The sequence below is a fragment of the Palaemon carinicauda genome, chromosome 22 (genome assembly GCF_036898095.1).
Source record: "Palaemon carinicauda isolate YSFRI2023 chromosome 22, ASM3689809v2, whole genome shotgun sequence".
In the NCBI taxonomy this organism is placed as follows: Eukaryota; Metazoa; Arthropoda; class Malacostraca; order Decapoda; family Palaemonidae; genus Palaemon; species Palaemon carinicauda.
In genome coordinates, this window is record NC_090746.1 from 19,971,685 (window position 1) to 19,993,167 (window position 21,483).

A 21,483-nucleotide genomic window follows, 5' to 3' on the forward strand; every position below is an offset into this window, starting at 1 on the left:
GATATAGAAAGAAAAATGTGGAAGTAAAGTGCAAGGTAAGTGAGGCAAAAAGGGCAGCTGACCTGAGGTGGGGTCAGGGATTGAGTCATTCATATGAAGAGAATAAGAAGTTTTGGAAAGAAGTGAAGAGAGTAAGGAAGGCTGGTTTAAGAATTGAAGAAACAATGAAAGATGGAAATGGAAGGTTGTTAAAAGGAGAGGAAGGCAAGGAAAAGATGGGCGGAATATTTTGAAAGTTTACTGAATGTTGAGGATAATAGGGAGGCAGATATAATTGCTGTTGCAGGTGTTGAGGTGCCGGTGATGGGAGATGAGAATGAGAGAGAGATTACAAGAGAGGAAGTGAGTAGAGCCCTAGATGAAACGAAAGTAGGAAAAGCATCTGGTATGGATGGTGTGAGAGCTGAGATGTTGAAGGAAGGGGGTGTGACTGTACTTGAATGGATGGCGAGATTGTTTAATATGTGTTTTGTGTTGTCAATGGTACCAGTAGATTGGGTTTGTGCATGTATTGTACCACTATATAAGGGTAAGGGAGATGTGCATGAATGTTGTAATTCAAGGGGTATTAGTTTGTTGAGTGTAGTTGGAAAATGTATGGTAGAGTACTGATTAATAGGATTAAGGATAAAACAGAGAATGCAATCTTAGAAGTAGAGGGTGGTTATAGAAGAGGTGAGGGTTGTATGAATCAGATTTTTACAGTTAGGCAGATATACGAGAAATATTTAGCAAAAGGTAAGGTGTATGTTGCATTTATGGATCTGGAGAAGGCGTATGATAAAGCAGATTGGGAAGCAATGTGGAATGTGATGAGGTTATATGGAGTTGGTGGAAGGTTGTTGCAAGCAGTGAAAAGTTTCTACAAAGGTAGTAAATGATAGGAAATGAAGTGAGCGATCGGGGCTGAGACAGGGATGTGTGATGTCGCCGTGGTTGTTTAACTTGTATGTTGATGGAGTGGTGAGAGAGGTGAATGCTCGAGTGCTTGGACAAGGATTGAAACTGGTAGACGAGAATGACCATGAATGGGAGGAAAATCAGTTGTTGTTTGCGGATGATACTGTACTGGTTGCAGACGCGGAAGAGAAGCTTGGCCGATTCGTGACAGAATTTGGAAGGTGTGTGTGAGAGAAGGAAGTTGAGAGTTAATGTGGGTAAGAGTAAGGTTATGAGATATATGAGAAGGGAAGGTGGTGCGAGGTTGAATGTCATGTTGAATGGGGAGGTGGATCAGTTTATAAGTACTTGGGGTCTGTTGTTGCAGCAAATGGTGGAGTGGAAGATGTACGTCAGAGAGTGAATGAAGGATGCAAAGTGTTGGGGGCAGTTAAGGGAGTAGTAAAAAATAGACGGTGGGGCATGAATGTAAAGAGAGTTCTGTATGAGAAAGTGATTGTACCAACTGTGATGTATGGATCGGAGTTGTGGGGAATAAAATTGAAAGAGAGACAGAAATTGAATGTGTTTGAGATGAAGTGTCTAAGAAGTATGGCTGGTGTATCTCGAGTAGATAGGGTTAGGAATGAAGTAGTGAGGGTGAGAACTGGTGTAAGAAATGAGTTAGCAGCTAGAGTGGATATGAATGTGTTGAGGTGGTTTGGCCATGTTGAGAGAATGGAAAATGGCTGTCTGCTAAAGAAGGTGATGAATGCAAGAGTTGATGGGAGAATAGGAAGGCCAAGGTTTGGGTGGATGGATGGAGTGAAGGAAGCTTTGGGTGATAGGAGGATAGATGTGAGAGAGGCAAGAGAGCGTGCTAGAAATAGGAATGAATGGCGAGAGATTGTGACGGAGTTCCAGTAGGCCCTGCTGCTTCCTCCGGTGCCTTGGATGACCGCGGAGGTAGCAGCAGTAGGGGATTCAGCGTTATGAAGCTTCATCTGTTGTGAATAACGGGGGAGGGTGGGCTGTGGCACCCTAGCAGTACTAGCCGAACTCGGATGAGTCCTTTGTTAGGCTGGGAGGAACGTAGAGATGAGAGGTCCCCATTTTTTGTTTCTTTTGTTTGATGTCGGCTACCCCCCAAAATTGGGGGAAGTGCCTTGGTATATGTATGTATGTATCTTCATATAATTATATATGCTTCCATTTTAATGTGGTATTAGCTTGATGTTAATTGCCAAATAAAAGTCTGAGACATTTATTTTATCCAAAATTAAGCTCCTTTTTATATGTTTTAGGTGGATCCTACTGACTACAAGCAGTTTATTTACAAGTGCACTATTTGCATGCTTGGATTCAAGAGGAGAGGGATGTTAGTTAATCACTTGGCCAAACGACATCCTAATGTAGACTTGAAATGTGTTCCAGAGCTAAATCAACCCATTTTGAAAGCTAACCGTTGCTATAAATGTCAACACTGTGATAAAGTAAGTTCACACAATTCCATCTGTTTGACCAAAGTCTTGGTATCTGTGTAAGATGCCATAATAATAGCAATGATGACTAGGACTGGTCATAGCAGATTTAATGAAAATGTGTAAAAACAGTATTATGATTATAAAATATCATATTTACATACTAGCCTGATGTTCATATTGCTTCTCTCAGGAAGCTCTGTTTTATAAATATTTATCCCTAGAATTTTTAAAAATTCCCAATTGTAGCTAAGAATAGGAGGTTGTTGCTTTAGAAAATCTTTATCCATTGTGTTAATACTTTCTTGAAGGAAACAAACATAAAAAATGAATTTTGACATAGGAAAAATCTATTTTTGGTGAGATAGCCATGTTGTCCTGATGTTAGTTCCTCAAACCTTCTACTTAGGATATTTCTGCGAGGGATATACCAGAGAATTTAACCTAAGAAGTATCACAGGGTTCTATCCCCTAGAGTGAATATCCCGAGAGATGATATGTATACAATAGGGACGTTTTTAAAACAAGCCATAGCTATCCTTCCATGAATAGAGAGGGAGGGGATAAAAAGTAATGGGGGTCCATCAAGACGACATGGCTATCTCACCCAAAAATAGATTTTTTTTTTATGTCAAAATCCATTTTTGGGGCTTGAACCATGTCGTCATAATGGAAGTTTACCAGAGAATTAGTATTGTCAGTTGTGGCTAGGAGTGTTTTAACCCTTTGAACCCTCATAGATATATTCACACTCTCACCTAGCAATGGGACCGATAGTCCTAAGCTATGAGCACAACCAATTTGTTTGTAATTTAAGTAGGAGCAAAGGAATTTAATAGCACAGTCCCACTTACCACGAAGTCAGTCAGACAGAAGTCTATAAAAGGAGGGTTAAAAAATGGAGTTACACTGCTTTTATTGAAAACAGTAGGTCCAAATAAAGGAAATGCAAAAAGAACAATAATCTTTTATTATTTCCAAAGCTTCATAAATGTAACTATAATCAACCATCAATATGAATATTAAACATGTGCAGAAAACCAAAGTTTTCAGACCCCAGAATTATGTAACAAGAGTAGTAAAATAGTAACACTCGTAATATAAAAGAAAATTATTACCTTTGACTCTAAAATTACAGAATAGTACACATTGCAAATGAGAATATTATTGCACTTGTACAATGTAGACTGAGAAGTCCCAATTATACAGTTCATGAGAGTCCATGCACAACACTTGAAGAGCTGGTTTAATCACACTACCTGCGGCCACCACAAAGTGTTTAATGTCTTCCAACTGACATAAGTAATGTCTGAAGAACACACTTGAAGATTTCCATCCTGTGTAAACCTGTAAGCCCTCAAAGGACATGGAGTGGAAAAACGAAGAGGCAACTTCCCTAGGGTCATGACCTGATGGCATGCTATCAGGGTCAGCACTTCTGATGAAATAGGTGATTTTGGACCTAGCCGTTTCAAAGAAAGATTAGATCCTGTTGTGTCCCCTTTAAAAAGTTGACCGCCTTTAAAGACCCGACTCTTTGACAGGTAGGCTTTAAGACAATCCATGGGTCACAGAGAAGGATCCTCCTTTAATGGAACAATCTTCCAGGGCCCCCAACGTTTCAGGGGAAGTTGGTTTTTTGCCAAGAATGCAGGATCTGGGTAAAGATTTACCTACCCCGATTCCAAGAATTCGATGTGGCCATCATCCCTTGAAAGTGCCCCAATCTCGCTGACTCTAGCACCAGAAGCCATAGCAAGAAAAAAGATTGCCTTTTGAGTAAGATCCCTCAGAGAGGTAGTGGCGTTATCTATCGAGGAGGCCAAGTGCAAGACTTTATCTAACGACCATGAGATAGCATTGGGAGGAGCAGTAGGTTGATTTAGTTGTAGAGACCAGACCTTGTTCATGTAATGAAGTAGAGAAAGAAATACAGAAAGTCCATAGTAATAGAAGAGGGCTGATGACTTTAACGAATTCAACCCATTTTTTCCAGGAAGACAAGTATTTTCGTTTCGTAGTATTGGAATTGTACTCTTCTATAAAGTAAATTCTCTCCTTCGCAACTCCTAACTTTCTTTGAGTTGCTAGGGCAAGAAAATCATGAGCTGAAGGTTTTTTGTTATCCAAGAGGAAGCGAAGAAGCGAAGACAGTCTTTCGTTGAACATCCTGGTACAGCAATGGAGATGATAGAGGGAACTGGAGAGGTTTGAGTTTCAGAACAAGAGGGTACCAATTGCTCTTGGGCCACTTTGGAGCCACTAGACCTGCTGTTCCTGCAGTTTGTTTAGGATTTTCATTAGGAGGTTGAACGGTGGAAGTAGGTAAATGAGAGACCACTGGTTTCAATCCAGGGACATCATATCCGTTCCTGCCGCTTCAGGATCTAAGTTTGGTGCTTCGTACTGGGGATATTGAAAATGAAAGAATAAAAGTTTGACCTTTTAAACAAAAGCCCTTACAATGCTTCAAATGTTTCAAATTTGGACATCCTTCTAAAGTTTGTAAAAATGAAAAAATGTGTAGCATCTGTGCCAGTCCTTATCATGGAGAGTGTACACTTGAGCCCAGCTGTTTGAATTGCAATTCAAACCATAAATCCACTGATAGGAGCTGTGAGATTTATAAGTTTGAAAAAGCAGCCCTCAACAAATCCAGTGTAGAACGCATAAGTGTAGGACATGCCAAAAGACTACTGAAAAAAAAAAAAAAACAGCTATGCAAAGGCACTGAAATCAAGAGAAAATATACCACAGGAGACATCAAACCCACATAGTGCTGCCAGTAATTCCAAGAAAAGAAATACATCATCCAATGATAGTAAAGTTTTACGTGACAAGGTATGCATATTGCCTTCCAAGGCTTTGCCACTGTGTATTAAAACTGTGACACTGCCCACTTCTATACAAACTTAATCCCCCATTACCAGCAATAGTACTAACCTCTCTCAGGCCATGCCTGATTTGACGGAGGTTCCACCCGAAACAAAGTTACCAGGTGCACCTGTGGTAGGGAAGGTGCAAAAACCTGGTAGATCCTCACCACCTATAAATAGGAAAAGAGAGAGACCTCCATCTCTCTCACCCCCTTCCATAAGAAATATTAGAGTTATGACATCAAATAAATATGATGTTTTGTCTGTTGATGTTTCTGATCACCCAGAAGACAATTTAAACAAATCAGAAATTCAAGTTGAGGTCCACCATCCCCCTCAACAATTGGATCAGAAGGACAACAAGAAAAGCACAAACAAAAAACCATATTTATCAAGACCCCCTTTAATAAAACCACCGGGAAATAGCATTAGATCAAAAATTGCTAATGGGAAGACTTCATCTAAAAGCTCTTCCAAAAAATAAACCATAGTTTTTTTCCTCCATTTTGCAATGGAATTGTCAGGGTTTAAGGGCCAAATATGAAGAACTTAAGCTCTTAGTTTACGAGCATTCCCCCATAATTGTAAGTCTACAGGAGAGCAAGCTTGATGCTAATACCCCTTGTCCTCGCGAATATATTAGTTATAGGACACCATATGATCACCAAGTGGGGAGCCATGGCGTAAGTCTCATATACGTTTGTCGAGATGTTCCCTAAGTTTCTCTGTCTATTCATACACCTCTGCAGGCAGTGGTTGTACAGATTGACATAAGGAGAAAATATACAATTTATTCTCTGTACTTGCCTCCAAATGATAACATTTTGTATGATAACTTAGTGGAGGTGATTAACAACTCCCTCAACCTTTTCTTTTACTTGGAGATTTGAATGGTAGACATCCTTTGTGGGGTGATGTTTTAGCAAACACGAGGGGAAATATCATATCATCAATTGTGGAAAATGAAGATGTGGGACTCCTTAATACAGGAGAGCCCACACACTTTCATGTCCAGACAGGTACCTTGTCATGTATTGACCTATCAACCGTAAGCTCTAATTGCCTTCTTGACTTTGATTGGAGGACATTAGATGATTGGCATACTAGCGATCATGCACCAATCATTATAAACACAAACAATGGTCCACCATTACAGAGATCACCACGATGGAATCTTGACAAGGCGGACTGGGAAAAATGTCGTGAGCTAAGCGAAATTGAGGGGGATGCAGAACAGGTTGAAAATATCGATGATGCCATAGACTTACTGAATGGAACTCTCCATACAGCAGAAGTCAATTCAATTCCCAAAACAACAGGGTTATTCAAACGACGACCAGTCCAGTGGTGGTCTTCAGAACTAACTGCCCTCCACAGAGCCACAAGAAGATCTCTAACACGATTGCGTAGACGCAGAACTGATGAGAATTTAATTATGTACAAGAAATGTAGAGCACAGTTCCATCGTGCCATGAAAGAAGCAAGGCGCCAGTCATGGATGTCTTTTGTTTCCTCCATTAACAGTAGAACACCACCATCTGCTGTGTGGAGGAAAGTAAAAAAGATAGCTGGCAAATTCACCCCCAACCCACCACCAGTGTTGAAGGTGAATGGTCAGTACAGTGAACCCTCGCTACTTCGCGGTTCGACAATCGCGGATTCACCACTTCGCGGGGTTTTCCCATAACCCATATATATATACATATCGCGGATTTTCCGGAAAATTCGAAAATACCGCGAAATCTGAAGACAACCAAATACGATATTTTGTTACCTGTAATTCCATTAATACTGTAATTAGTAATATCTGCTCTTACTGATTGTTCATTGCATTACATATGATATATAATTCAGCACAGAAAGAAATAAAACACGAAAAGAGAATGTGATCATACGATAATTCAGTACGTAGTAAAATTAAATCGAACATGAAACGCAAATCAGATGCAGTCATACCATATTAGAATGGTGTGTACTGTAATGGATGTGCTTCTTTTCCATTAATCTTTTGTATGTATACGTACGTAGTACAGTACTGCATCCAATAATATTCTTTGTTGCAAAAATCACATTTCGAATAAGCGTACGAGAGAGAGAGAGAGAGAGAGAGAGAGAGAGAGAGAGAGGCGTAAAATAGCGTACGTAAATTTTTATTATTATTGTTATTATTATTATTATTGTTGTTGTTAATAAAATTATTATTGTTATTATTATTATCATTATTATTATTATTATTACTGTACAGTATTATTATCATTATTTATTATTATTACGGTATTGTACTTAATCTACGTACGTTCAGTATGCGCGGGGCATCTTCTATGAGTAACCAACGCATCATAGTACTGTAAGACGGGTTGTGATTGGTTCAAGCGCTGATAGATGACGAATCAGAACTCAAGTTTTGTTATCTAGCCTGTGATTGGTGTTTTGCCCGCATCTTCTACCCGCAGCATCAAAGTTCTCGCGGGGCTGGATCGTTCACTTTCTCTTTCCGCGTATCGCTGAGTAGACGTTCTTAAGTTTGTGAAGTTTAATCTGTGCTGTGTGCGACTGTTTTAAGTTGAACTTTCTGTTAAATCCTACTGTACAATGCCTCCCAAGCGTTCTGCTTCTAGTAAGGCTGGTAGTGAGCCTAAACGCCACCGAAGGATGATGACGATAGCTGAGAAGGTTACGCTTCTCGACATGTTAAAAGATGGTAGAAGTTACGCGGCCGCCGGCCGCCATTTTGGCATCAACGAATCCACCGTTCGCTATATCAAAAAGGACGAGGCGAACATTAGAAAGACGGCTGCAATCACCTTTAGCAGATCAGCGAAGCGAGTCGTTACAACGCGTAATAAAACGATCGTACGCATGGAAGGTGCTTTAGCTGTGTGGATTGCCGACTGCCGGAAGAAGAACATAGCCTTGGATACGAACACCATCCAAACAAAGGCTTTGAGTTTATATGAGAATTTTGCTGCAAAGGAACCTAAAGACGACGACGGCAACCATGCTGAAGATGATGATGATGCAGATGATCCTCAACCAGGGACATCCACTGATTCCCAGCCTCAGAAACGTTTTTCCGCAAGCAAAGGATGGTTCGCGAAGTTTCAGAAACGCTTCGCCCTGAAAAGCGTTTCCCTGCATGGGGAGTCTGCTTCCGCTGACACTGCCGCTGCTGAAACTTACGTGAACCAGACGTTCAAGAATATTATCGCCGAAGGTGGATACAAGCCGGAACAAGTCTTTAATATGGATGAGACTGGCTTGTTTTGGAAGAGAATGCCGTCGCGAACTTTCCTGTTCAAAGAGGAAGCCAAAGCCTCTGGCTTTAAGGCATTCAAGGATCGCGTTACCCTCGTGATGTGTGGCAATGCTGCTGGATTTTTGTTAAAGCCGGGGCTTATTTATAAGTCGAAAAATCCTCGCGCTTTGAAAAATAAAAATAAGAATCTCCTTCCCGTGTACTGGATGCATAATCAAAAAGCATGGATTACGAAGATGCTGACCTCCAACTGGTTCCACCAGTGTTTCATCCCGCAAGTCCATGAATATCTCTTAGAGAAGGGCTTGCCATTCAAGATCCTTCTCCTTATGGATAACGCTGGTGGACACGCAACTGACCTGTCGCGTGAGGGCGTTCAGGTTGAGTTCCTGCCACCCAACACCACGTCATTAATTCAACCGATGGACCAGGGGGTTATCAGGGCGTTCAAGGCCCTCTACACGAAGAATACCTTGGCGGACCTCGTTGCGTGTGTGGATGCTGCCCAAGATGACGAGGATGAAGATTTCAACTTGAAGGCGTACTGGCGGCAGTACACCATAGCCACGTGCCTGCAGAATATTCAGAAGGCACTTCAAGAGATGAAACCTGCAACCGTGAATGCGAGCTGGAAGAAGCTGTGGCCCGATATTGTTTACGACGACAAGGGATTTACTCCGTCGGAAATCCAACACTCTGCAATACGGAAATCTGTGCAGTTGGCTGCCATAATTGGAGGTGACGGGTTTGGCGACATGACGACTGAAGACGTCGACGAGTTGTTGGACTGCCATTCCCAGCCCCTAACTGACGCAGACCTCGAAGACCTGACGAAATCGGCAAGTGAGGAAGAGAGTGATACCCAGGAAGAGACCCAAGAAAATGTCGAAGAAACGGGCTTAACATTAGAACGGCTTGCCAAGTTCTGCAACCATATCAAGGAGGCGAAAGAAATGTTACAAGAGTGGAACGAGGATATGGTTCGCTCGATGCAATTCTCCAACAAGGTCGATGACATCATGACTCCCTACAGGATGCTCTTGGATCGAAAAAAGAAGCAGCGGCAACAACTTCCGATCACAATGTTCTTCCAGCCTCGCAAAAAAGAGCCAGTTCCTCCTGCTAGTACGCCTTCGGAAGAAATTGAAGAAGTTTCCCAGGAAGAAGTTGAAGAGGTGTCCCAGGAAAAGACACCTCCGTCTGAAGAGACGTAAAATACTATCATTGACTGCACAGTAGAACACATCATCAGCTTCATCATCATCATTTCTCTCTCTCTCTCTCTCTCTCTCTCTCTCTCTCTCTCTCTCTCTCTCTCTCTCTCTCTCGTAAATTGTTTTCCTGCTTTGCTACGTACAAGTACTGTATAATTTATATTTGTAAGGTAACATATTTTGTAAATGCTTTTACTGTATGTACTGTATCATTATTTATCACTATCATCATGCGCGTTAAATGCCTTGTTTGTTCTGAGCGTGGTTGTTTACTGAGCGTACACGCCTTCGTTTCAGGCGGCGTCATAAAGAAAAAGATTTCATTTGGAAGTCCTAAGAAAAATACGTAAACTAAAACATTGGTAATAAAAAAAATCAACATACAGTACTGTATAATCAATATAATCGATGCAAAAACTAACCTATACATATATGTGTACACTAAATGAGTTTGTTTCTTCATTATGATCAGAGATGAACGTAAACAAAACATTGGTTGCCATTTTTTATCGTGCTTTTTAGGTGTTTAGGAAACGCATGATATAAAATCGCCTTTAATATTTGTGCCTGTTTTAGTTTAGGGTGCTGTAGTACATGCATTAAGTGTTCTGTACATTAAAGGGTGGTTTGTTAACAATACTACGTACAAGGGAAGGTTTTAAAAGTCCGAATATACATGTTAAATAAATAGGTAAATATGATGTCACTACTTCGCGGATTTTCACCTATCGCGCCCGCGTCTGGAACCTATCTACCGCGATAAACGAGGGTTCACTGTATGTAACTGAAGCAAATGATGTTAGCAATGCCCTGGCTAATCATTTTTCAAATGTATCCAGCAAGTGTGTAGTAGCCCCTGGTCACCAGTATAGGAGCGTTGAAGAAAAGAAAATTTTAAATTTTGCAACAAGAAGGGAAGTGTCGTATAATTCTCCTTTCACTGAAAGAGAATTTGATTCCGCACTTGCTCATTGCAATGATACAGCCCCTGGACCTGATGGAATTCCATATGCAATGATTAAACATGTACATTTTAATACAAAGCTATTTATTTTAAGCATTATTAATAGAATATGGCATGATCATAGTTACCCAAGTGTTTGGGAACTAGCCATTATTTTAGCCTTTTTAAAACCCTGTAAATTCAAGTTTTTAGCAGCAAACTATCGTCCTATTGCATTGACATCTTGTTTATGCAAAATCATGGAGAAGATGGTCAATGCAAGGCTGATGTGGTACCTTGAAAAGAAAGGTATTTTATCACCAATTCAATGTGGATTCAGAAAAATGCACTCAACAACTGATGTGTTGATACAACTTGAGTCTTCTATTTGTGAAGCCTTTGCTTCCAAACAGCACTATGTTACAGTATTTTTTGACCTTGAAAAGGCATATGATACCACAGGGAGATATGGTATACTTAAAACCATTCATGAAATCGGATTGAGAGGAGAGATGCCACTATTTATTCAGGCATTTCTTTCATATAGAGTTTTTCAAGTGAGAGTTGGGGAAGCTCTATCAGAGAGTAAGTGCCAGGAAGAAGGAGTTCCTCAGGGTAGTGTGCTGAGTGTAACCCTTTTTGCACTAGCAATTAATGGGATATCCTCAGCAATTCCCCAGGATGTTCTCTCAACATTATTTGTGGATGATCTCTCCATATCATTTGCTGGAGCTAGAATGGCAATGGTTGAGAGAAAACTACAGCTCTCAATTGACAAAATTATCCAGTGGGCCGATATGAATGGATTTAAGTTCTCGACCAGTAAAACTACTATTGAACATTTCTGTCGTATCCGGGGAGCACATCCAGACCCGGATATATACATAAAGGTCAACGGATCCCATGTGTATCGGAAACCAAATTTTTAGGTTTGATATTTGATTGTAGACTTACGTGGGTTTCTCACCTAAAAGCGCTAAAAGCTAAATGTGTTGAAGCTCTGAATATTTTAAAAGTATTGTCCCATACATCATGGGGGGCAGACCGCAATACTATTTCAAAATTATACAAGGCCTTGATTTTTTTCCAAAATTAGGTTATGGATGTGAAATATACTCTTCAGCCACCCCAAGCCGGTTAAAAATATTAGATTCAATACATCATGCTGGTATTAGATTGTCCACAGGAGCATTTAGAACCTTGCCTATCCCAAGCCTCCTTGTTGATGCTGGAGAGTTACCTCTAGACCTTTACCGAATGTCTTCCATTGTTCAGTATTGGTTTAGATTGCAAAGACTCCCCAACTCTTTAGCCTTTCAGACTGCAAGCCTTGTGAGACACACATCATACTTTGAGTTGCACCCAAAATCTCCTCAACCTTATGGCTTTCGGGTGAAACGATTATTAAACAGTCTGGATATAATTAGAAGTACGGTACTTCCATTCAAGGTATCATCAACACCTCCATGGAAATTCCCATTGATATTTTTTTGTAAATACTTTATTGGAGTTAAGAGGAATATGACTGACCTATACGCCAGGTCTCTTTTTATGGAACATGTTGAAGAACATAGAGGATCGACTTTTATATATATATTGATGGCTCCAAATCTGATGCTGGCGTAGGATTTGGAGTACATAGTAATGATTTTAATTGCAGAGGTGCACTTCCTCTAACAGCTTCCATATTTACTGCCAAACTTTATGGCATATTAACCGCTATTGAGAAAATAGCATTGGAGAAGGAGGGTAACTTTACAATTTTTAGTGATGCAAGGAGTGTCCTTCAAGCTTTAGAAGTTTTTAATCCTAGTAACCCTCTGGTTTTAAAGATTTTAGAACGGCTCTTTATTATTGGACGCAGAGGTATAATGGTTGGATTTTGTTGGGTTCCAGCACATGTAGGGGTGTCTGGGAATGAGAAGGCAGATTCACTGGCAAAGAATGATGCATCCGAGTTGCTGCCAAGAAGGTATCCTATTCCGTGTAATGATTATCTACCTAACATCAAGAAATTGGTTTGCAATAAATGGCAACAGCCCTGGGATAGTCTAGATGGCAATAAAATGAGAGAGGTAACAAATGTCATAACTCCTTGGAGGAATAACAAGATGCCCCGAAAATGGGAGACTTCTCTTTGTCGTCTGTATTGGTCACACTCGGTTAACACACTAGTTTCTGCTGAAGGGCCAACACCAACCGTATTGTGACGACTGTTTGGTACCTCTAACAGTGAGGCATCTATTGACCAAATGCCCTAATTATAATAACTTGCGGAATAGATATTTGTTAGAGGCTCGAGGTGAGGGTGGCAGGTTCATCCTTGCCAAGATTCTTGGACATGATGTGTCCTACTATGCAAGTGGTATTTTTAGATTTGTTTCAGAAGTGGGTCTTTTGAAAACTATCCAACTTTTATAATGACTTATTAACTTTTATGGTTTTGATTAAATATTCTTTAATTTTTTATATATATAAACTAAATGATATCGGCGTCAATGACCCTAGATGTCAGGATGCCTGAAAACCTTAAATCAATCTTTCCTTTGATGGGAATGACCTCCCCATCCTTCTGATGAGGCATCCATGTGGATGACTACTGACAGTTGAGGTGGATGTAAAGGAATAGTCCTTGCTAGGCTCTTGACATACGACCACGGCCTCAGAAGCGATTGCAGTAAGGGCGGTGTCGGTCTCTGTTAATCTCTTCGAGCGTTTGATGCGCATCTTCTCCAGACTCCTGACGCATCCTTTAGTTGTGCTCTTAGCACTGGGTCAGTTACAGCTGCAAACTGGAGAGAGCCCAGTACTCTTTCCTGTTGGCGTCTTGAAATCTTGTTGGATTTCAGTAGTCTCTTGACAGAACCCGCAATCTTTCTCCTCTTCCTCGGTGGAATGGAGAGTCGGCATGATTGCAAGTTCCAATGGATTCCCAACCATTGAAACTCTTGAGCTGGAGAGAGGAGAGACTTCTTGTAGTTTATCTTGAAGCTCAGATGTTCCAGGAACTGGATCACTTTCGTGGCTGCCTGCAGACAAGCAGTCTTGGATGCTGCCCACACAAGCCAGTCATCCAGGTATGCTGCTACCTGAATGCCTTCTAAGCGTACCTGTTGTGTGACTGTGTCCGCAAGTTTTGTGAAAATCCTTGGGGCTATGTTTAGTCCAAAGGGCATGGCTCTGAAGACAAAGTATGTCTTCTGTAACTCAAATCCTAGGTAGGAGAAGAGGGGGTGGCTGATTGGAAGGTGCCAGTAGGCATCTGCTAGGTCTATTGAGACTGTGTATGCCCCTTTTGGTAACAGGGTCCTTATGTGTTGTAAGGTTAACATCCGGAACTTGTTGTAATCGATGAACTTGTTCTCAATGAACTTGTTGAGTGGAAACAAGTCTAGAATGACTCTGAGTTTGTCCGAGTCCTTCTTGGGAACACAAAACAGCCTTCCCTGGAATTTGATGGACTTTGCTTTCCTTATAACCTTTTTGTACATGAGTTCTAAGGTATATTCTTCCAATAAGGGGGTGCAGTGTTGGAAGAATTGAGGAAAGGAAGGGTTCCATTTCCACCCTAGCCCATTCTTCATTAGGCTGTGGGCCCAGGGATCAAAGGTCCAACGATCCCGAAAGTGGAGGAGTCTTCCTCCAACCTGGAGCATCTCATTGCTTGGATGACCCGGAGGGTTTGTTACCCTGACCATGTCCTCCTCTACCTCTTGAGGGGTTTCTTGAGGAGCCTCGTCTAGATCCTCTACCTTTTGGGCGAAAGGTAGTGGTGTGCCTCTCGAAGCCTGGGTTAAAGGCTGGTGACTGGGTTACCAACTGTTGAGGCACCATCTGGAAAGTGGTTTGCGACTGGGCAATCATTTGGGGCACGGTGGTCATGGTAACCGTAGAATGTTGCGCAGGTGTATGAGGCAGTCGTGGCTTCTTCGTCTTCCTGTTCTTGGGTTGGGGACCAGCATCACAGGAAGGCTTCCTTTTGGAAGACGTGCCCCACTTTTGGAGAAGGTTCCTATTTTCCATGGCGGCTTTAGCAACCACCTCTTGGACTGCTTCCTTTGGGAAGAGGTCCTTGCCCCAGATGCAGGAAGTGATCAACTTCCTGGGCTCATGTTTGACCGTTGCATTGGCAAACACAAACTCTCTACAGGCCCTCCTGGCCTTCACAAAAGCATACATGTCCTTGACTAGTATAGCCATGTGCATCTTGGCTAGGACTGTGTACATGTCTAGGGTGCTTGAGATGCCTGCACACATCTCCATGCAGTTCTGGAGAGACAGAGAGGCAGCTAGTCTCTCTTTTGTCTCCTGTTCTATTCTCAGAAGAAAGTCCGACAGATTCAGAAGGTTCTCATTGAAATGCTGTCCTGCGATATCAGCGTCTAGCTTTGCGACCGAGAAAGTTAGATGGACCTTCTCACCCGTAGGCAGGGCTAGAGACAATGGTCTACACTCATCTAGCGTAGGGCATGGTTTACCCGCATCAATTGCCTTTAGCACGCAGTGGAGAGCTTTTGACGTGAAGGGAAAAGCTCTGGAGGAAGGAGCAAGGAAGGTAGGGTGCTTCTTGCTCAACGCAGAAACCTTAAGAGTTTATATATCCTGCCTTTTTCAGGCTACTCGTCAAGAGAGCCTGTGCCTTGTCATGGTCAAAGACCATGACCTCCTTAGGTTCTATCTCTTTAGATGCAGGTTCGTTCTTCAGCTTGATGAATCATTCCGGGTAAGCCGCAAGGTTTGGCCAGAATTGGAGATCGTCGAGGGGTATGCCACCCATCATCTCCGAGACGTAGAGTTTCCCATTCATCATGCGCGTGAACTCCGTATACCTCCAGGGGTTGGTTTCGGAGCATTGAGGCAAGTCAGAGACTCTGGGCCGCTTGTAGGAGCCGCGAGAAGCGACAGCTCGGTGTGCTTCCCTTACTTCCTTCCTCATCTCTATCTGTTCCTTGCGCATAGCTTCCATCATCTGCTGGATCTGCACCATGAACTCTTGGCCCGTGGGGAACAGCGGGTCTGGTTGAGGGGTTGGGGCCGAAGAGGTTGACGGCACAGGCTGAAATGACGTCACGGACAGTAGAGGGTCTTTCGTCTCCGTCGATCCGGATTCTTCTTCCTCCTCGGGTGGCTGGGCCACCTCTTCTTCAGGGTCTTCTTGAAGGAGATCCTTTTCAGTGTCCGAGGACACCTCTGACATCCTTTTCTGATGGATGTTCATGCCTTCTAGAGCTTTATTGTTGTCGGCCTCTATCGCCAGTTGTATGCAGGGAGGATCGGGCCGTACCTGAGGCACGACCGTATCAGATGTTGCCTTAGGGAACAGCAGGCTTCTAAAGGTGTCGCTTGGTAGGTAAGGTCCCGGCTGGAGAGTACTTCTGGAACCCTCTTACCCACTTCCGAAGCATTTCCCTCGCAGCATCTGTCGACTCCGTCGTCTTGGGATCGCTGAAACCCTCGGTCATCAAGACCGAGCAGACGTTGCAACCCTTCGGGTCCCAGTATCTCGGGGTTTCAGTTGCGATTGAGCAGGGGGCATGAGACCTGCACATGTGGCCACAAAAGTTCTTACTCTTGTGGTTGCAGTACATGACTGCACACTTCACCTTGGGCTCTTCCTGTAAGGATAGAAAGAGTGAAATGAGAATGGGGTAATTTATCACACTGATAAATCAATCTCATGCATTAATAATAGAGCTTTCTATTATAATTATAGCTTAGGAAAGTAAGCTAGAAAAGAAATATCAAAGACATATCTGTGTTTCCTGTCCAGGCAATTGCTGTGACCTTCCTCAATATTAATTTTTAAATTTCCTTATTAGGGAAATATAGGGTGGAATAGCTCTATAACATAGACCTGGAGTCGGTGTATACTAGCACTAACTCCCCCACAAGTGAAATATTAATACTTTAGGGTAAAGATATTTATGTTCTGATGATCTAGGATACATCAGGATATTGAAGGAATACTTCACCTCAACATTATTTAGAGGTCTCAACAATGGACTGTGAAAGGATACACAGAATATGTTGGAAATCATACTACTGTATATTATATACTGTAGTTTTCTAACTGCTGTATCTGCTATACTGCAGGAATACTGGCTACTTTATAGTCTTATACTGTAGTTCTGCCGGCATACTACCGGCTAGGCTAGTACCTGAAGGCACTAGCCGACACAGAGAGAGAAAGCATGGAGAGAAGGGCTACCGTATTATAGTTTAGTACAATAATTAGGGTTGTAGGCACTACTGTCTCTACTGCCTTCTTTCCAGAATGGGGATTCAAATGGAATGGGAGAAAATGTATTAATTCTAGCTTCCATCCAGCCACAATATCTGTTGCCGGCTGCACTGCTGGTTCCAGGGTTTGTGAACGGCAGTCCAAGAGAGGACTGAAGAATACTCAAAGTTGTAAAGGGTCACCAGCAGCCGTCATGGCCGGCACAACCTTTCCCGGAGCCTTGCTTCTGATAGGGGGAAGGTCGAAGCAGCAATTTAGCCGCCTTTTTAGGAGCCCGGCAAGCGGGGAGATTGTAGAATACCAGCCACAGATGTTGTGACGGCTAGGCCATCACTAAAGGACAGAAGGGGAAGGGAAAGGGTCTTATATTTTGCATAGAAAAAGGCGGAACGTCTACCTCCTACTGTCGGCAGCAAAACAAGGAAACATAGTTTCCTATGCCGCCGCCGTCTTGGGCGGCAGAAGAATAACGATTTCTCAGCCTGAGACATTGCCGGATATAAGACATGTCTTCTAAACCACAAGGAAGAAGGTGGCGGCAACTATACTACCACTTTCGGTTGTGGACTAGGAAAGCCGGGCTTCCTATGCCGGCAACTGTGAAACTGGCAGGGGAATGACTAATCCCCCATCGGTAGAGTTGCCGACAAAAAGACTGAATACTCTGAGTTACTGGCACATTTCAAAGGCGAGATACTCACCGGCGAAGAGACTGGACAGAAACACTATCCCAGTCAAGCCGAAGTACACTACTCTCTGGCAAGACCAAAGATAGGGTTGCCGCCTAATGGCGGCACTCAGAGAGAGGGAAGGGTTTATCCTTAAATCTCTAAAAGAGACGAGTATCGAGTTATGATAGTAATGTCGAATTATGATAGTAATTCTAGGAGATGTACTATCTCCGACTGAATTAATAAAACAATACAAGTGGATAAACAGGGATAACGTTATTAAAGTATACTAAAATGCGTTAGGCTATCCTAACTCGATTCGGGATCTTGGCTACGCTATATCACCGAGGCCCTAGCGTATACTATCGAAACGTGTAACAGAAGAGGAAATATTACATGTGTAATCTTATCTTCACTAGTATAATTTGCCTAAATAGCTAGAATTCATTATAGCTAAATACCGGAGACGTCGTACTACTAACTAAATAAAGCATTTTATGGCGTACGACAGCGGTCCAAAATGGCCGCCTCCGGTCATAGCTCTGCTCCACTAAACACATCTAAATTATGCTAATTTGACTGTGAGAAGGGAGCCAAAAATTATACACAGGAAAGATTAAATACTCAACTTTCCAGAGGATGAAGATGCTGGAGATTGCATGGCAATAATCCTTGAAATAGTAACAAAACCGAGAGTAGTTGGGAGATACACCGTGCTTAATTCCCTACTACAAAAGGAATAGTTATGCCGTAGTAGTAGGGGAAGGGGATTCACCAGGTAACCTTGATGACAGTTCCCCTTCAATTTCGCCACTCTTCCCCCTCAGAGCGAAAACTCTATTCGGGCTGAAGATTGCCATGTGTTGTATCAAGAAATACGTCCCCTGATATTATGCGATATCTTTAAGAGTTATTTTAAGGATAGTCGCGCCAGGAGTTAGAATTCTGGAGACCTGTGATCAATTCTCTGGAAGTATCACTGTAGCCAAATATCCCTTAGAAAGCTACCTAAAGGAACCTCCCATCAGGACGACATGGTTGAGCCCAAAAAATCAAATCATCCTTCTCTAGTCTTGGGTAGTGCCATAGCCTCTGTACCCTGGTTTTCCACTACCTTGGGTTTAGAGTTCTCTTGCTTGAGGGTACACTTGGGCACATTATTCTATCTTATTTCTCTTCCTCTTGTTTTGTTAAAAGTTTTTATAGTTTATATAGGAGATATTTATTTAATGTGTTCTTAAAATATTTTATTTTTCCTAGTTTCCTTTCCTCACTGTGCTATTTTCACTGTTGGGGCCCCTGGGCTTATAGCATTCTGCTTTTCCAACTAGGGTTGTAGCTTAGCAATTAATAATAATAATAAATCAATTTTTATTTAATTTTGCAACATATTATAATGTAAAACCAGCATAAATTAATATATTAATTGAAAATACCATTTGTTGTTTTAAATGTAAAGATTGGACTTTTATTTATGGAATATTTTAATTTCAGAGATATAGGAGCAGTAGTAAACGAAAGTTACATATTTTGAAATATCATCCAGGAGCTGAACTCCCACCCAGAGCAAAATCAGCATCTGATAATGATGCTGAGAGTAATTCTTACACTTCTTCCTCACCTCATCCGTGTAAGTGGTGCTATCGACAGTATGCTTCTAGAGCTAGGCTTCTTAGACATCAGCGTCATCATCACCCAGTACATTTCAACAATGAAACTGACAATGAAACATCTAACATCAATAATGTTGCCTTTTTGGATGCCTCTGCTGGTATTTCTGGAGAGCTCTCTCTCAGTGGACAGCTAGTTGCAGATGCCAGTATTTTACGGAATCATCGCTTGGTAAATTTATCGAGAGAGACATCAAGTTCTGCAGAGGCAGAAGGGACTGAAGAGGATCTATTGACTCAAGCTATGGGTGAAATTAGCCCTTTAGCTGCTCGTCAAGTATTAGTGAGTAGTGATGGAGACCAGCAGGGACCTACACTAGCATTGGTTACTGCTGATGTACCTGATACCGTTACACTTTCTTTACCTAATGGACAGTTGATCTCATTAATTCCGGGTCTTTCAGTAGCAGGAGCACCATCAACGGTAACATCCACTTCTAGGACAAGTGGAAATAGTAATGGAAGTGTAAATGTAGCTGAAGGGGTACTTCAGAGAGGAGAGGGATCTTCAATGCGAATGGCATATGCACTTGGAACAGCTCTGAATGAATCCAATAATGAAGCAGAAGCTGTAGAGCAGGTGGTTTTAGCTGCCCAACAGCCTTCATCTCCTTCCAATCATGTTGTATGGCAACATACACTAGCATTCAACAATGCATCATCTTAACTTGTAGCCTCCCATTTTTTAAGGCTGCAAGTTTCATTTTCTTGAAACTGGTTCTTTGCTGGACCCCACAAGGCTGTTTTATTATTTATTTTGTCCAAATACCTATGTTGTTATTAAGCTTGTTAATAATATATTTTATTTTTCTTACAATTTGTCATTAGATATATCCTTTTGTTTGGAAGAAGAATACCTTTCAATTCTGACAGTCATAAAGAAATATTTTGAACCTAAAGTCCATCATAAAATTACCAAAATGTTTTAAAGCAGTCATGTATTTTATGAGCTAGACATTTTAATTATACATTTTTTGGGGGGAAGCTGTCAGAAATATGAACTTTCATCTTATGGGAGTACAACTTCAGTTTGGTAATAAGCATACCTCTCAAATTTTGTAAAGTAGCGACGACTAACTGTACAGTAATTTAAAATAAAGACTTTAGAATTTCCAGACCTTAATAAGTGATACACAAAAGCATTGTGGTTTTGGTAGGTTAGAAAGAAAGTTTTGTGCCGTATGTGATAATGTTTGCTCATTTTAGTCATTATATTTGATATTTTCATATATTTGTTCTAGTTAAGGTCTGAATCATGTTTAGTCTCGATTTGCCCGTGTTGAGAATATGTGGCATTTACTTTAGTATTTTTATCAACTTTTTCTTATTGATAATCATTGTTTTCACATTTTTATTGTAATTTCATAGTAAAATCCACCTGTATTGTATGGCTGTAAGCCATTAACATATACAGTAGACTAGTCATGTTATTTTTTTATCTAAAAGAACCAACATGGAATCGATCATTAAATCTGACGAGGATATGAATATTACTAACTGTTAGCTCAAAAATGAATTATGAGAATATGAATACTGTATTAATATTTGGTATATCAAATTAATATTACTTATTGGTTGCTCACAAAATTATCGTGACAAAATGAAGTTAAATAATTTTGCGGTTATTATATTTTGTACAAATTTCAGTGTCTGTTTTAATAAAATCACAGCCCTACCTCTGTACTGTACTGTATAAAACAAAATCTCTCTAATTTTTTATATGTATGGAAAATGTATGTAGCAAATTCAAGTACCCTGTATTAAATATTGTTATTTTCTATGAAAAAATATACTTTAAAAAGTAAAAAAAAATTTCTACCCTGAGACAATAATTACATTGTTAACAAGACTTTTATATCTTTGAAGTTGAACTATATTATTCTAGAATACAGTGAAACCTCCTAGGCTTAGCTAGAATTGTTTAAAAAATTGTTCAAATACAGATTCAATTATTTTTATGCAACTCTGCTGATGTTCATAATAATGTACTAAAAGTCTGATTTTATATGACAATTTGTCCTAAATTATATTTTTCCTAGCTATACAAACCCGTAATCATTTAATATAGGAATTCGCTTCACCTCAGCTGAAACAGCCGAAAAGAAAGAAAACCAGGCAGTTGTGCTGATTGGTTGGTTGGCAGCCCGCTTTCCTCATTCAAACGCTTTAGGCTCAATGTGAAACATAAGAGGGGTGGTAGAGGTGGGCACTTATATTACATGATTACGGGTTTGTATAGCTAGGAAAAATGC

At 41.1% G+C, this 21,483-nt stretch overlaps 1 protein-coding gene across 1 annotated transcript in view; it reads left to right on the top strand.

Annotated features, from left to right (window-relative positions):
- The window catches only part of LOC137616354 (uncharacterized), a 335,573-nt gene extending 314,582 nt beyond the window's left edge, over window positions 1–20,991 (top strand). The window contains exons 22-23 of the mRNA XM_068346014.1: window positions 2,184–2,372; window positions 19,056–20,991. Of these exons, the coding sequence (XP_068202115.1) occupies window positions 2,184–2,372; window positions 19,056–19,898 (1,032 nt within the window). The 3' untranslated portion in view covers window positions 19,899–20,991. The remainder of the gene's footprint in view (window positions 1–2,183; window positions 2,373–19,055) is intronic.
- The last annotated feature ends 492 nt before the right edge of the window (window positions 20,992–21,483 follow it).